The following is a 16,388-nucleotide window of genomic DNA, read 5'->3' on the forward strand; positions in this document are numbered from 1 at the left end:
TAACAACCGCTGCCTCAGAGTCCTCCTCCAAGGAGGAGATGAAGACGAGAACATTTTTGTGCACCCTAGAGATGAGTGCCCCCTCCACCCGGGAAACTGACGTCTCCAGGACTTCAGAAAGCGTTTCCAGGGGAATCAAGGAAGTGTAGGGTCCCATCACCACCCCATGGAGATCAGACAGGAGGGAAGTACCTGAGCACCCCCAAATAGAACAGATTCACCAGAGAGCAAACCCTGCCAGCAGCTCCCAAACCAGATGCGCTGCAGGAAAGGGAGGAAGAGACCTAGGCAAGCCCAACAAGCCCCAAGATCCGCACAGGGAGCAACTCAGAGAAACAGGTACCTCTCCCTGAACAGTCCGCCTCTCACGGTGGTGGATGCAATCTTAATGAACATGAATAAATTCTGGATAGCCGTACTCGTAGATTAGCCTTGTATATTTATTTAAGGGGGGCACATCAAATTCAAAAAAATCACAGCAGACAGGAAAGAGCTGACGTTTCACATTAACGTAAGTGCTTACTCATAGCTCATGATTTGTGATTTTTTGAATTTGATGTGCACCCTTTAAATAAATATACAAGGCTAATCTACGAGTGCGGCTATCCAGAATTTATTCATGTTCATCGCTATCAGCATTTGCCAGCACCTACGACCTCCGAGCCAAGATTGATTTACCTTTTGTCTGTTAAAAGCTCCTGGAGCGGTGACAACCCTTCTCCACATTCAACCGGTGGATGCAATGTTCTAGGGCCCATCAGGTATGTAATGATCAGAGTCCTGCACTCCAAAAAGTTGCACTCTGGCCTTTGCGATGTGATCACAATTCAATAAAACTTTCAGACAACATTTAATGATCCATCGTGCAATGGCATACATGTACTGGCCATCGGGACTACCAGGAGTTTCCCGGCGGGCCGATGGCTCAGTGGGCCGGTTTCAGTGGCCACCTAATTTGCCTATTGCATAGTTTCTCAACTGGGGTTTCCCAGTTGTTCTGCGGTTTATTCCCCCGAAGGTCCGCGGCGATCTACCCGTCAATCACCCACAGCTGGCGCCTGACGGGTAGATCGAGATTTAGCCAGCATGCAGAGTAGTGCAGGAAGCGTCTGTGATGATGTCACAAGCAAATGGGGATGGACGAGAAGAGAGGAGGGGCCGCCGGGGAGCAGCGTGACATGAGAGAGAACTTATCACAGATGCTTCCTGCGCTACTCTGCATTTGAAGAAAACTAGTAAACACTGTGCCCTGATGTGCCCCATGTGCTTTGATGTGCCCCATGTGCTTTGATGTGCCCTCATGTGCCACGTGCCCTGATGTGCCACGTGCTCTGATGTGCCACGTGCTCTGATGTGCCACATGCCCTGATGTGCCCTGTTGTGCTGTGCCCCAATGTCCTTTGCCCTGATGTCTTATCCCCTGATGTGCTGTGTCCTACTGTGCCCTGCAACCCAATGTGCTGTGCCCTGTACCCTGACGTGCTGTGCCCTGTACCCTGACGTGCTGTGTCCCGTGTCCTGATGTTCCATGTCCTGATGTACCCTGTCCTGATGTGCTGTGTCTTGTACCCTGTGGTGCCATGTGCCCTGTCCTGATGTGCTGAGCCCTGATGTACTGTGCCCTGTACCCTGATATTCCATGTGCCCTGTCCTGATGTGCTGTGTCCCGTGCCCTGATATGCTATGCTCTGTTCCCTGATGTGGTCTGTTGTGCTGTGCCCTGATGTGCTGGGCTCTGTACCCTGATGTGCTGTGCCCTAATGTGCATTTTACCCTGATGCGCTGGGCCCTGTACCCTGATGTGACCTGATATGCTGTGCCCTGGGCCAGTCTGGATGAAGTCCAGGGCCTGTGCAATGACAAATATGTACATTGACCTGTGATGTCTCCAGTCGGCTGTTGCTGCAGCACTTGCTACCTCTGAGCCTATTCCAGGAATGTGTTGGAATATTGACATTACCCTGTGAGAAAAACTCACTGGCCGCCCTACTCCTAGATGAGGCTGTTGTCTGACCTTGCACTGTAGCTGGGTCTGCATGTGCTCGTTGGCTGAGCTGACGTCCCTATTCCTGGACACTAGTTTAGCACCCTCTAGTGTACTAGAAGAGTAGTGCTGTGTTTTGGTAGAGTAGTTAAATTTCCAGGCTTGGCTGTCAGCCAAGTCTGGGTGTGTTTTGATCTGGGTGATTCACAAGCAGCATCACCAGGACCTCCCACTTCTTTCTAGAATGTTCTTGTGTTTTCTGGAAGGAGAGGGGAGGTGGTGCTGCTTGGGGTATTCTAAGGAGCCCTGACCAATCCCAAACTTGGATTGGCAGGGTGCAGGCCTCCTTAAATACCTAGGGTCAGCCCAGCTGGGGAGGAGTTGTTCGTTAGGAAGCTGGAGATGGAGCTCCCAAGTCTTGGGGGGTGACCTTGGGCCTGGGCGCAGACGTGGAGGTGCCCTGGACTGAATGCACAGGAGGCAAGGAGAGGACAGCGGGAGATAGCACTGCCAGGCAAGTCTCCAGGGAGGAACAACAGGTCGCAGCCGGGTGGGCTGGTGAGTGATGCACAGTAAGGAGGACCGGGGAGGCAAGCCTGAGAGCACTGGGAGAGAGCAGGCTGGGATGGGTGCAGAACCAGAAGAGTGGACTGTGGAAGAATGGGCAGGAGAGAGGCAGCTGCAACCGCATGGGTAGGCAGGGTCCGAAGAGGTAGTACTGGGAGCAGTAGCCATGTGTAGGACAACTAGCACCAAGGACTGTCATATTTTTGCTACACCATAGGGATTCTAAGTCTCTACGCACAAAGGGAACTTTCAAGGCCTGGCTGAACCAGTGATAGGCCTAAACCTGTGCTAGTTGATCCTGGAAGTACAAGTAAGTGATGTGCTGGAGGTGTTGAGGAGGAATAAGTGATAGAAGTGTGATAGCACTGCTTACAGCTATGAGGATATATAGCTAAAACCGCTGATATATGTAAAGTGAATAAATGAATGGCAAAAATATATAGCCATGCAATCAGCTTGGTGGTGACTTATACATGTTACACATGATACCTGCTGGATTTGCTTAAAGGCTGTGTTTTTTTTTAATAAATGAGAGTTTAATGTATTAAGCTGGGGTGGTGAGGTTTATTCAGCTTAACACCCAGGTAATGCACTATTGGAAGCACTTTTATCTTTTTATAATGGTTTGGAGCTGCTGGTGATCAATACGGAGCCACTATTAAAAGTAGAAGTACACTATGTGCAGAGTGTGTTTGACCCCTGCAGGGTCTTTTTAAAAGAAAGCTGTGGGTGATCAATGCAGAGCCATTTGCTAATGAAAATTACTTTGAGTTCTGAGCGTGTTTGACTCTTTCATGGTCTATGAAGGAGGTGAGCTTTCATTGCACCTGGTGAAGGGAACACAAGTTACGGATTGGAATCTGTTTATGAGGCACGATTTTCACAGTGAAGTTTGAAGTACACTGTTTATAAGAAGACTCTTCATTTATATATTTTTGCCGGCACTGGGGAGCTACAGTTCATCTCCCTTCGGAAACTGGGCCACAGGGCAGTTATCCAACATGATAACGACCCCAAACACACCTCTAAGATGTAGTGGCGTCGCTGGGGGGATGATGCGGGCCGCACCCGGGTGACACCGCACCGGCATCCGTGTATCGTGCTGGCTCGCCGGCTGTCTAGGTTGCCCCTGTCCTGCTATCTCACACAGCAGAGCGGACTGAAGCTAAAGCCACCTCCCCCTCCTCGGATGTCTACATGTACACAGACCGGAGGAGAGACACTGCTGTGTATGCTGAGCTAAGGTCTGTACTGTACTCTATTGTAGATGTAGGAGGGGCACAGAATGTGTACTGAGGGAGGAGGTCCGTACTTAGTGGGGGGGTGGGGGTCTGGACTGAGGGAGGGGTGTCTGTACTTCGTGTAAGGGGGGTTTGGGCTGGGGGAGGGGGGTCTGAACCTAGTGTGAGGGGTGGTGGGGGACTCTGTACTTAGTGTAAGGGGGGTTTGTATTTAGTGTAGGGCAGTCTGGGCTGGGGGGGTCTGTACTTAGTGTAAGGATGGGTGGGGGGCTCTGTACTTCGTGCAAGGGGGTTTGTACTTAATGTGGGGGGGGTCTGTACGTTGTGTAAGGGGGGTAGGAGGCTCTGTAATTCATGTAAGGGGGTGGGGGCTCTAATTAGTGTAAGGGGGGTTTGTACTTAGTGTAGGGGGTCTGGACTAGGGGAGGGGGGCTCTTTACTTACTGTAAGGGGGGTTTGTACTTAGTGTAGGAGGTCTGGGCTCGGGGAGGGGGGCTCTGTATTTAGTCTAAGGGGGGTTTGTACTTAGTGGGGGGGTCTATACTGAGGGAGGGTGGTCTTTACTGAGGGGGACTATACTTGATGGAGAGGGGGTCTGTACTGAGGGAGGGGGGTGATCTTCACTTCGTGGAGAGGGGGGCCTATACTGAGGGGGAAAAATAGTTGGTGTAGAAGGGGGTCTGTACTGAGGGAGGGGGGTCTATTCTTAGTGGAGAGGGGGTCTGTACTGGGGGGGGGGGGACTATACTTGGTGGAGGGGGGTCTGTACTGAGGGGGGACTATACTTGGTGGAGGGGGAGTGACACCATATTTTACCGCACCAGGTGACTCCAACCCCAGTGATGCCAGTGCCAAGACGACCACTGCCTTGCTAAAGAAGCTGAGGGTAAAGGTGAAGGAGTGGCCAAGCAGGTCTCCAGACCTAAACCCTATTGAGCATCTGTGGGGCATGCTCAAATGGAAAGTGGAGGAGCGCAAGGTCTCTAGCATCCACCAGCAAATTGATGTCATCATGGAGGAGTGGAAGAGGACTCCAGAGGCAACATGTGAAGCTCTGGTGAACTCCGTGCCCAAGAGGGTTAAGGCAGTGCTGGAAAATAATGGTGGCCACACAAAATATTGACACTTTGGGCCCAATTTGGACATTTTCACTTAGGGGTGTACTCACTTTTGTTGCCAGCGATTTAGACATTAATGGCTGTGTTTTGAGTTATTTTGAGGGGACAGCAAGTTTACACTGTTATACAAGCTGTACACTCACTACTTTAAATTGTAGCAAAGTGTAATTTCTTCAGTGTTGTCAAATGAAAAGACGTAATAAAATTTACAAAAATGTGAGGGGTGTACTCACTTTTGTGAGATACTGTAGGTGATAGCAGCAGCTTCACGTTCACAATATATTTATTTGATACCATTCAATTTGTGTTATTTAAACATGTATCCACTCACCACTAGGTTTTAGCGTGCAACTATCCTTTTTGGTTGAGGAGGAATAGTCTTGCAAGCAAGTGTTGGGCTGGAGTTAAGACTGGAGTGTATATAGTTGGTCCAGTATAAATTATCTGCAATTCAGTGGGCATCCCATATTCCCTTATCCCATCGAAGTTAATTTCCCCCAATAAAAAACAAAGTGTCCTGCCTAGTGTCCTACTGGTAAGGTGGTGCTATAACCCTTGGGTCAAGATTGCCTTTTTTTTCATCTGCACATGATTGCCTAATGGATTCTGAATTTGTACCCAACTTATTTTGTGAACACTTAAAATGTGAACACCCCTAATGCATAGGGGTGCATCCTATGCATTAAGGTGAAAAAACATCTGATGCTTACTGGCCCCCCGGCAACCCCCCCCCCCCCCCCGGTTCATTTACCTGAGTCCTCAAAAGTCCCGCGTTGAGAACGCACTGGATTTCGTCCCGGTCTTCTGGGCTCTTCATTGGATGGATTGATGGCAGTGCAGCCATTGGCGCGCGCTGCTGTCAATCAAATCCAATGACGCGGGTCGGGGGGCGGGTCTGGCATTTGTGTCTATGGACGCAAATGCTGGACTTGGGAGCACGCCCGCAAGGTAACCCCCTTGAGAAAGCGCTTCCCGGGGGGGGTTAACTGATGTGGGGAGGAGCCGAGACAGCCGCCGAGAGACCCCAGAAGACGAGGTTCGGGGCCACTCTGTGCAAAACGAGCTACACAGCGGAGGGAAGTATGACATGTTTATTATTTAAAAAAAAAAAAAAAAAAAAATCGAACCTTTAGTACCACTTTAACTCTACTAATAAATCAGCCTCGTTATGTCCATGATTATGAAACTACAGTATTTAGATATCACTAGATAATCAGATTGAAATAATTCACAAGAGAATACATTAAAAAGAAAAAAAAGTAAACACTAAGTTAAAATATTCTATAGTCAGAGCATACATTTTCATTTTATACTGTCAGCATTGCAATAGCATTACAAACAGTAATTTTTGACAATGCATTATAAGCTTTCCTGAAAAATTTTCTTTCATAGCATGATAGTTGCCTGTTTGATGGTCTCTTTCCACATTTCCTAGATTCCCAGCAGGTATTGCAGCTACCTCTCTGCAATTTATTTCTATTTTTAGGGGCTACAGATCTCTTGGTATTTTGCTACCTGCAAAAAGTAATTTCTGTATAGACTATTAAAATTCCTCCTTTCGGCGCCTTTATACTTCAGATGGCAGGCTCTGTGAAATGCGTGACACAAGATATAGTGAATACATGTCATTAAATTCAAGGAAGTAAATGTGTGGGGATCTTCACAGAGTAAGTTTACAAAGTTCATTATAAATTAGGTTAATAGGAGTAATGGAAATTCAGTGCGGAATTGACTATGATTTTACATTTTGACAATAGATACACTTAATATTACAAAACACATTTTTCTTACTGCCTTCGCTTTAAGAAGCTGGATTTCTTTTCTTCTATTTCATCGATGGGAGAAGATGAAGACAGGAGAGAAGTGTCTGAAGGATTAAATGAGGGACTGCTACTGTCTCCCTGATCTACTTGCAGAAAACTTGGACGATCTTCTAGAGCCTGCAAATAACAAATGCCATAACAGTGTGTTAATTCTTGGCTTCGTAGATCTGAGTGTGGTGCGAATGGCACCAAAAATAAGAAATTCTGTATTTTGGATTACAGTACAGGATACGGGCTGGAAATTCAAAGAACCTGGGTTGTGGATTGCTACCTTCAGGTGTTTGGACACTGGCAAAGCTTTTGGACTCCCATTGGATATACCCCTATACCCTACCCACTATGTGAGCAATGCAATACAGAGTAACACAGGAACAAAAGGGAAGGTTGGCATGTATCCTGTACTGTACTCTAAGGTACTGAATTTACAGGCAAGTCAAAATTAATTTTACCCTAATTGTAGAGTAAAGGACATAGGCTGGATATTTATAGACCATAGAACATTCCCAAGCAATGGATCGAAAGGTGGGCAACAGCAAGGAAAACAGGACAGTGCCAACGAACCCAACAAAAATATAAAAAAGTGACACTTAAAGAATCTTCTGGCCAAAAGTTGCATCTGCAAAGGCCTGGACATCCACCTGGTAGAACTTGGAGAATGTGTGAACTGAAGATCAGGTGGTGGCCTTACAAAGTTGAGCAAAGTTGGGCTGATGGTGGAATGGCCAGGAAATCCCCACTGATTAGGTAGAGTCAGCACATAAGCGTACTGGAGGTACCAGACCCTTTAGAGCAGCTGTTGCAAAACTACAAGTCCCATTATGCCTCTGCCTCTGGGTGTCATGTTTGTGGCTGTCAGAGTCTTGATATGCCTCATGAGACTTGTAGTTCTGCAACAGCTGGAGGTCCGCTAATTGCATATCTCTTAGAGCAGGGGTCTCCAAACTGCGGACCTTGGGGAACTATTCATCCCACTGATAGGAGACTATTCTGCCCTCTGACACCAAATATGGGGCATAATTCCTGCCACTAACAATGAAGTGCCATTTCTTCCACTGAAACTAACAATTGGGTGATATTCCTCCCTCTAATACAAAAGATTGGGTACTGTTTAGTCACACTGATACCAGAAAAATGTTCTATTGCCGCTGGCCACAGTCCGGCCCCCACTAAAGTCTGAAGGACAGTAAACTGGCCCTTTGTTTACGACGTTTGGAGACCCCTGCCTTAGGAGTATAGTCTCTTACAATGTGTGTTATCCACCTGACAACAGTAGACTTAGAAGCAGGGTGTCCTTTTCGAGAGCTTGTTAGCAGGCCAAAACGAGAACGTTTTTTAAATTTTTTTTTTATATTTGTAGAGGCTGGGGCTTTCAGATACACTCTGACAGCCCTGATTACATCTAAACAATGGAGAGCAACAGTGGCGTCACTAGGGTTGGTGTCACCGGTGCGGTAAAACATGGTGTTCATCCCTCCTCCACCAACTATAGTCCCCCCCCTCAGTACAGGCCCCTCTCCTTCAGTTCATACTCCACTCTCCACTAACTATTGACCCCCTCCATCAGTACTGCCCCCCTTTCACCAAGCATAGTCCCCCCTCATTACAGACCCCCCTCCCTCAGTAAAGACCCCCTCTCCACCAAGTATAGTCCTCCCTCAATACAGACCCTCCCTCTACCAAGTTTAGTCCCTCATTCCTCAGTATAGACCCCCTCCCTCAGTATAGACCCCCCTCCTCAATACAGACCCCCTTTTCTCAGTAAAGGCCCCCCTTCCTCAGTAAAGACCCACCCCTCAGTATAGACCCCCCCTTCCCTTTCATCAGCCAACCCCCTCCCTTTTATGCACCTGGGCAGGGGAGGTTTAAGTGTGCAGCCGCCGCCCAGAGAGTTGCATGCACAGACTGTCACTCTCCGGGCAGTGGTCTTCTGTACTGGAAGTGACAGGAAGCAGCCGCAGCGACAGTGAGACTGAGGAGTCTCACTCGGGGCTAGCGAGGCGTCGGCATGTTCCGACTGAAAAAAGCTCCCTTCTGGACCCAGGACCCTTGCCTAGATGCTGCCCTCTGGATGGTGTCACCCGGGAGCGAGTTGCACCCCCATAGTGACACCACTAGATAGCAATTTCCTTGTGAAGCTTGGAGCAGGGCACAAGGGAGGTAGGAAAATGTCTTTATTAAGGTGGAAGGCTGATACCACCTTAGAAAGAAAGGAGGTCATTTTGGAGTAAGATCACTGTCACTCTGAAAGGGCTCCTTACAAAAGGGAACGTTAACAAAACACAGCTGACAATGCTGTAATTGAGGGGGGGGGGGGGTGATCCGAGATACATCTTGAATAAAGGGTTTTCTTTCTTTCTTTTTTTTCCTTTATTCTTTTTCTCTTTCTTTTTTTAATGAGAGCGAGAAGCCAAATGCTTACGCAATACAATGGACAAGGCTAAAAATGGTTGCTTAAGAGTATTTAGAGCCAAGTTTGGTAAAGTTTTGACTGTAAAAAAAAGACAGGTACCAAGTAGCCTCTGGGGTTGAAACACCTGTGTTCATGCCAAGTGAAAAAGGATCTCCAGAAGATTTTTCTCAAAGTGGCTTTTCTGGCGTTGAGTAATGTGGGAATGACAGAGCTTGAAACACTGGCTCTTGACTGTTTGGGAGAGGCCAGGGGTTATCTCATAGGAGTGTATGTCTGGTTACTAAGTTCTTCTGGTCCAGCTTGGTGCAATAAGAATCACTGATTTGTTATCTGCTCTATCTTGGGGAGCAATTAAGGAAGAACTGAAGTAAACTCATAAATGGACCTCAACTGAGTCCATGGAATTTCCTAGACCTTCTTATGCCAGTGTTAGAGAATTATTGGTCCTTGTCAAAAACAGAGGTAACTTGTTGAAGCTGGAGGCCAGGATGTCCACATCTGAGGTCCTCCATTTCTGATATAGGTTATTGAAAATGTTCAAATGGAGGGACCTTTCCCTTTTGTCCAAGTGATGACGACTGAGGACATTTTTTATCAGGCTTTCCACTTACAAGGTCTGAACAGCAGAGATTGCTGGGCAGTGCTTTTCCATCCATGATATGATCAGACCTTCAAAGGCTGCCTAGTCTTCCCATGATTGATATAGGCCTCTGCTGTGTTACTGTCTGAATGCATCTTGATAGGGTGTCCCTGGAGAAGAAGGGTCCTTACTTGGCTGGAGTGAAGCAAAAGGAATCTGAGAGATGAGGAGTGTTTGTTCCAGGCCAATAAAATGTTGTGCTGGAGGGGCCTTGAGTGGAACTGAGCAAAGGGAAGAGCTCAGAACGAGGCAATCGTGAGGCCTAGGACTCTCACAGAGAATCTTTCTGATTTTTAAAGCGTTTGCTACCCCAACATTTCATATTCCTGATATGTGCCTGCTGTATCATGTACTTGTATGAGAAAGTATCCTGTTCTCTTTGTATGCTTGCTTTATGTGAAATCACTGGTATTACAGGTAGTCCCTCTATTAAAAAGTGACCACACAATGGTTAGTTCTCTAGCTATGCTGGGAACTCAGTGTGCTCTCCTCCAATGATCCGACTTGTCCTGATACGCCCCCCCCCTGCACAGTCATTCACTGGAAAGCTTGGTGTGCTGCTGTTTCTCCTCCTCCCAGCTCCTTTGCAGCTGAGAACAAGGGGAATGTGATCTCTTTTTTTTAAAAAAGAGAAAAAAGGTATTTGTAATGTACTGCATTTTTATATCTATACAAATATGTTTTGCCGTTCATTTCTATTTTAAACTGATTGGGTTGTTTTACAAGGTGTTTGTTTACAATTACTTTAAGGTCTGAGTGTGTGACTTTAGAGAGGGAAGTTTTTTGGCAGAAAGAAAACCTTTGCTTGGCCATGTCTAGGATGAGACCTAGATATTTCAGATGCAGGGAATGCTGGAGGGCAGACTTATGGATGTTGATTACCCAAACAAAAGCCTGAAGAATCTAGATAGCTCTTGGGACATTTGCTGTCAGTTATGAAGGAGATGACTCATAATCCTGATTGTCGCTGATAGCTGGGGTGTCCACTCACGAACCTGAACCAGATCAGAATGGTTTCTGATCATATGATCACTATGTCTGCTCTGAAATAGTGATAAATTGCAGATGGAGGCTTACTTAAAAAATAATTAAACAAACTGTAATTAATGAAAACAGGTAAAAAATACATATTTATACACATTTAAAAACAGATCAGGTTATATTTTTTCATAAAATCAGCTTACCAAATAAAAGCTTGTACTCATTGTAAAATCATTTCCTCTGTGGCTATTAGAGGCCACAGCACTGCTTTAGAAAATCGGTGACTGGGTATATAGCCACCTGCAGGAGTTGGGCATTAGGTGCAATAAAAAAAAACAATAGACAAATCAGGGGCTGCTCCTGCTGGTGGCCAAAAAACACTGCACAGATGTGGACAACTCAGTTACATGACATCAGTTTTTGCACATATGTCTATACACAAGCGCAGAGATCCCCTTTACATAAGTTAGTGCAAATAACACAAATACAAAAGTATTTACACAAGTGGCAGCAGTAAGCCAGAAGGATTAATGCTGTGTCCTCCAATTAACGCAGATAAAAGGATTTTCCTGACACCAGCATGCTAGTGATAGAGCTCCGCCTCTTGACCTCTTCCTCAGGACCAGTGAGTAGCACAAAAAAAAAAAAAAAAAAAGATTTTTTTCGTCATACTTACTTGTAAAATCCTTTTTGAGTACTGTCGCGGACACTGGCTGCAGGGACCTTTTCTGTCCACATTCACCCCGTTATTTAGTATTGCTATATTAATCTTTTTTGTTACATTTTTGAGAGATTGTTTTCTTGGACTTGCCCAAAGACTATTCTTGCTTGTTAATTCTGAACAATACATGATCCTTGAAAGAGCTGATCACATTGACCTACGGAGACGGACTGTCTGGTCACCTAGGCTGCCTTAAGTGCTGTGTTAATTATCTTTTAAGTTGTTGCTAGGGGGGGGGGGGGGGGGGGGGAGTATCCATGAGCCAGCCCTACCTCGTTATCTAACCCATTGTGTTAACTGTCCAATAAATCATTCAAGATTCTACAAGCTATTTTCGGCTAGATTTGTATTCAATGCAGCTATAATAAAATATCTATCTGATGGTCAGACTGGAGGAAGCGGTATTACTGACAGAAGCATTCAGCGGAGTGTAGGATAGGATCCGTCACAAGTATCATGGGGCACAGAGTTAGGCTAATATTCATTACCTGCTGGGTTATACTTCATCTCCAGGTGAATGGACACTGGTAGACCAAAGATCTTTAGACAAGAAGTGATCCCCTATATATATGTTAGGGCTGGGCTCAGCCCATTCTTATCTGAGCTGGCCTCTCAGCTGTCGGCTAATTGCCAGCTCCTATCTCTCCACAGTTACTCAGCTGTTGATGATATCTTGCTCGTCCCTCCTGCCTACTTAAGCCGTTCAGCCCAGAGGATCTCTGCCTTCACCTTGGTCAACACCACGTTCCTGTTTAAAGACTTGCTTGGCTGACATCCCTTCTGGCTCCAGATCCTACCTGCTGTTTCACTATACTGATCCCTAACCTTCTGGCTTGGCTGACTATCCGTTACAATTACTCAACTATTGGCTATGTTTTGACTACGTTTGTTCTATTAGGCGAAGGCCATGAAATCAGAAGATACAGTCAAATCCACTTGTTGGTAATATTTTTTTCCAGATTGGATGAGTAAGATCACCACATGGATCAGTTTGCCATGGCAATACAAACGCTCCTGAATCACTTGGCTCACCTGGAATCTCCCACTGTGGCTGCTCCAGTACAACCTGTGTTACAGGCTGTCCCTGCTGCTGCTCCAATCTCTGTGCAGGAACCCGCCTCAAGTATTACCTCTATAAAGAGGGATGTCTGGTTCTGCTCCACTTCCCCAGCGATTTGGGAGTGATCCAGTCCGATGCAGAGCATTTCTCAACCAGGCTGAGATATACTTTGAGATGCTGAACCAGGCGTTTCCCACGGACATAAGCAAAGTAGGTTTCGTGATAGCTTTGCTTTCTGAGAATGCCTTGAGCTGGGCAAACCCTCTATGGGAGACGCAAAAACCTGTTGTCTTGAGTTACCCTGAGTTTGTGGCTTCCTTTAAAAGGGTATGTGATGTTCCCGCACACTCCGCTTCTGCTGCCAAGTGCCTCATGTTCATCCGAGTATGAGAACTGTTGCCGATTACACCATTGAATTCCGTACTCTGGCAGCAGAGGTTGCTTGGAACAATGAGGCTCTCGTGGCTGTTTTTTCACATGGTCTCTCCGATACCATCAAAGAAGAGATAGCAGCCCGAGATATACCCACTGAGCTGGAGAAGTTGATCACGTTTGCCATCCTTATTGACTCCAGATTCAGAGAAAGACTCTTAAGGAGCGTTTGTGGAAGCCTCCTGTACGTTTGTCTCCGAGCTTTGCAGTCCCACCCGTGCCTCCCTCACCTCCCATGCCTCCTGGTACCGAGTCAGTCAGTGAAGGTGAACCCATGCACTTGGGTTTCACGCATCTCTCTGCAGATGAGAGAACCTTTAGGAGGAGGGAGAGATTGTGCCTTTATTGTGGCCAGGCAGGTCACTTTTTGAAGTCTTGTCCTACCAATCCATGGAAAGCCCAAACCTTGAGGTCCTGTCATGGATAGACTTTAGGTGGCGTTGTTTCATCCCCAGTTATCCAGAAGGATAAGCCCCTGGTTTTGATCACCCTTTCTTGGGCTGAGTCGACCACTGAGATACAGGCTCTAATTGACTCTGGGGCTGCAGGGCCTGTTTATTGATGCTGCCCTTGTGTCGAAGCACTCAATTCTGCTGCAGCTGCGTGACACTCCACTTGCCATTGAGGCTCTTGACGGGAGACCTCTACAGCCCGCCCATCTGACTCATGAGACTGTTCCATTGTCCATGGCCGTAGGGGCTCTTCACCATGTGAGATAATCCAATTCCAAGTTATTTCCTCACCTAAGTTACCGCCGCTTATTGGTTATCCTTGGCTACAGAGGCACAACCCCTCTATTGATTGGCTCCGTGCTGAGGTTTCCTGGTCACCACAATGCAGCAAGACATGCTTCCAGAAAGTAACCAAAGCCCTGTGCAACTCTTCACTCTCCTCCCTGCCGGAGGAGTACCGCGATCAATTTTAGCCATGTTTTTGTCAAAGGTTAAGCCTGTAGTTTACCTCCACACCGGACGTATGATTGCGCAATTGTCCAACCTGGTGCCATACCCCCTCGCGGTCGGGTTTACCCTTTGTCGGTCTTGGAGGATAAGGCCATGGAGAAGTATGTTGCAGACGCACTTTCTCGAGGTTTCATCTGCAAATCCTCGTCTCCTGCTGGTGCTGGTTTCTTCTTTGTGAAGAAGAGTGGTGAACTGAGCCCTTGTATTGATTGTAGGGGTCTCAATCGTTTCACGATTAAGAATGCCTATCCGATTCTGTTGATTATGGAGTTATTAGACTGCCTCAAGGGAGCAACAGTTTTCACGAGGCTTGATTTGAGAGGGGCATACAATCTTGTGAGGATTAAGGAGGGCGATGAGTGGAAAACTGTGTTTAATACCAGAACAAGTCATTATGAGTACCTCGTAATGCCTCTTGGCCTTTGTAACGCCCCGGCAGTTTTTTCAGGAATGTATTAACAATGTCCTCCGAGATTTGTTGCAGTTATGTGTGGTGGTTTATCTTGACGATTTCCTCATATTTTCCAAGTCCCTGGAGAGCCACCACACAGATGTCTGTCGTGTGCTTCAGAAACTAAGAGAGAACAATCTCTATTGTAAACCGGAGAAGTGCGAGTTACATCATGAACAGGTTAAATTCCTGGGTTATGTCATTTCCACCGCTGGTTTTTCGATGGACCCAGAGAAACTTTCAGCAGTCCTACAGTGGCCCAGACCCGTGGGTTTACGTCCTCTGTAAGGCTTGCTGGGCTTTGCCAAATATTAATCGGAAGTTTATTCGTAACTTCTCGTCTCTAATCAAGCTACTGACTGATATGACCAGAAAGGACAGTAACCAACAGATTTGGTCTCCAGAGTCCGCTAAGGCCTTTAAGAGTCTCAAGGCTGCCTTTGTTTCTGCTCCTGTGATGGCACATCCTGATCCTACGTTACCTTTTATCGTTGAGGTTGATGTTGGTGTCCTTCTGTCTCAACATCAACCTCAGAGTGCTATGCATCCTTATGGCTACTTTTCCAAGAAATTGTCACCTGTGGAGTGCAATTATGAGACTGGTGACAGAGAGCTGTTGGCAATCATTTTAGCCCTGAAAGAATGGAGACATCTCATAAGTGTGATGGTTCTCATTCTTACTGACCATAAGAATCTCATATTCTTGTCTGAGGCTAAACGCCTCTCTCCCAGAAGGGCACGATGGGCTCTTTTCTTGTCAAGTTTCAATTACATTGTCTCATTCTTACCCAGTACTAAGAATGTCAGGGCTGACGCTTTGTCACGACCATTTTCCTCCACTTCCAAGATGGAGTCGGTTCTGGTTCCTGTGATTCCTCCTGATCGTATTCTGGCTACGGTTCACACCAGTCTCACTTCTCCTTTGGGTGACAAAAATCTTGCTGCTCAGGTCCAAGTACCTCCTGAGAAACCTTATGACCGCTGCTTTGTCCCAGAGAGTCTCCGTACTGCCATGCTCCAGACTTACCATTCTCCCAAGGCTGCTGGCCACCCTGGGAAGAATCAACTCTTTTGGGCCATTTTCCAACAATTCTGGTGGCCTAGTCTACGTGCTGATGTAACCGCCTTCGTAGCTGCCAGTTCCATGTGTGCTCAGAGTAGGACTTCATGACACCTTCCAGTGGGCCTCCTACAACCCATACCCAATGGAGAGAGGCCCTGGACCCACCTGTCTATGGATTTCATTGTGGAGTTACCCAACCCCCAGGACAACACAGTTATCCTAATGGTGGTTGACCGGTTCTCAAAAATATGTCATTGTATTCCACTTAAGAAGCTGCCCACTTCTAAGGAATTGGCTTCTCGGGAGATCTTTTGCTTACATGGGCTACCAAAGGTGGCTGTCTCGGACAGGGGTAGTCAGTTTGTGTCCTGGTTCTGTCGAGTCTTTTGCGCACAGTTGGGAATTCAGCTTGCTTTCTCTTCTGCATATCACCTGCAGTCTAATGGGTCGCAGAAAGATCCAATCAGTCCTTGGGGCAATTCCTACGTTGCTATATTCCTGATCATTATAACTGGTAAGACCTATTACAGTGGGCAGAGTTTGCTCACAACAGTGACTTGAATTCTGCTTCCCGATTGTCCCCGTTTATGGCGAATTATGGTTTCCAACCTTCTATGTTGCCCGACTCATTTGTTCTGCAGCGTATTCCTGCATTAGAGGAGCATCTCCGTTGTCTTAGTTCCACTTAGGCACAAGTCCAGGAGGCTTTGCGACATGCTGATAGGTACAGACTCCATGCTGATCACAGCCACCTAGCCGGCGCCTTCCTACCAGGTTGGGGACAGGTTCTGGCTGTCATCTCGCAACCTCCAACTTTATGTTCCCTCACTGAAGTTCGCACCTCGGTTTATTGGGCCTTTCCGTATTCTTCGCAGGATTAACCCAGTGGCTTACGCATTAGACCTTCCTTCTAATATGTGTATTTCATGTCTCCT

The 16,388-nt window shown here is 46.8% G+C and overlaps 1 protein-coding gene across 1 annotated transcript in view; it reads right to left on the reverse strand.

Annotated features, from left to right (window-relative positions):
* Positions 1-16,388, reverse strand: part of TRIO (trio Rho guanine nucleotide exchange factor) — a gene marked incomplete in the record, with an annotated part of 1,361,655 nt that overhangs the window by 310,330 nt on the left and 1,034,937 nt on the right. The window contains 1 exon segment of the mRNA XM_073630705.1: positions 6,702-6,850. Coding sequence (XP_073486806.1) covers positions 6,702-6,850 — 149 coding nt within the window.

The sequence above is a fragment of the Aquarana catesbeiana genome, linkage group LG05, assembly GCF_042186555.1.
Source record: "Aquarana catesbeiana isolate 2022-GZ linkage group LG05, ASM4218655v1, whole genome shotgun sequence".
In the NCBI taxonomy this organism is placed as follows: domain Eukaryota; kingdom Metazoa; phylum Chordata; class Amphibia; order Anura; family Ranidae; genus Aquarana; species Aquarana catesbeiana.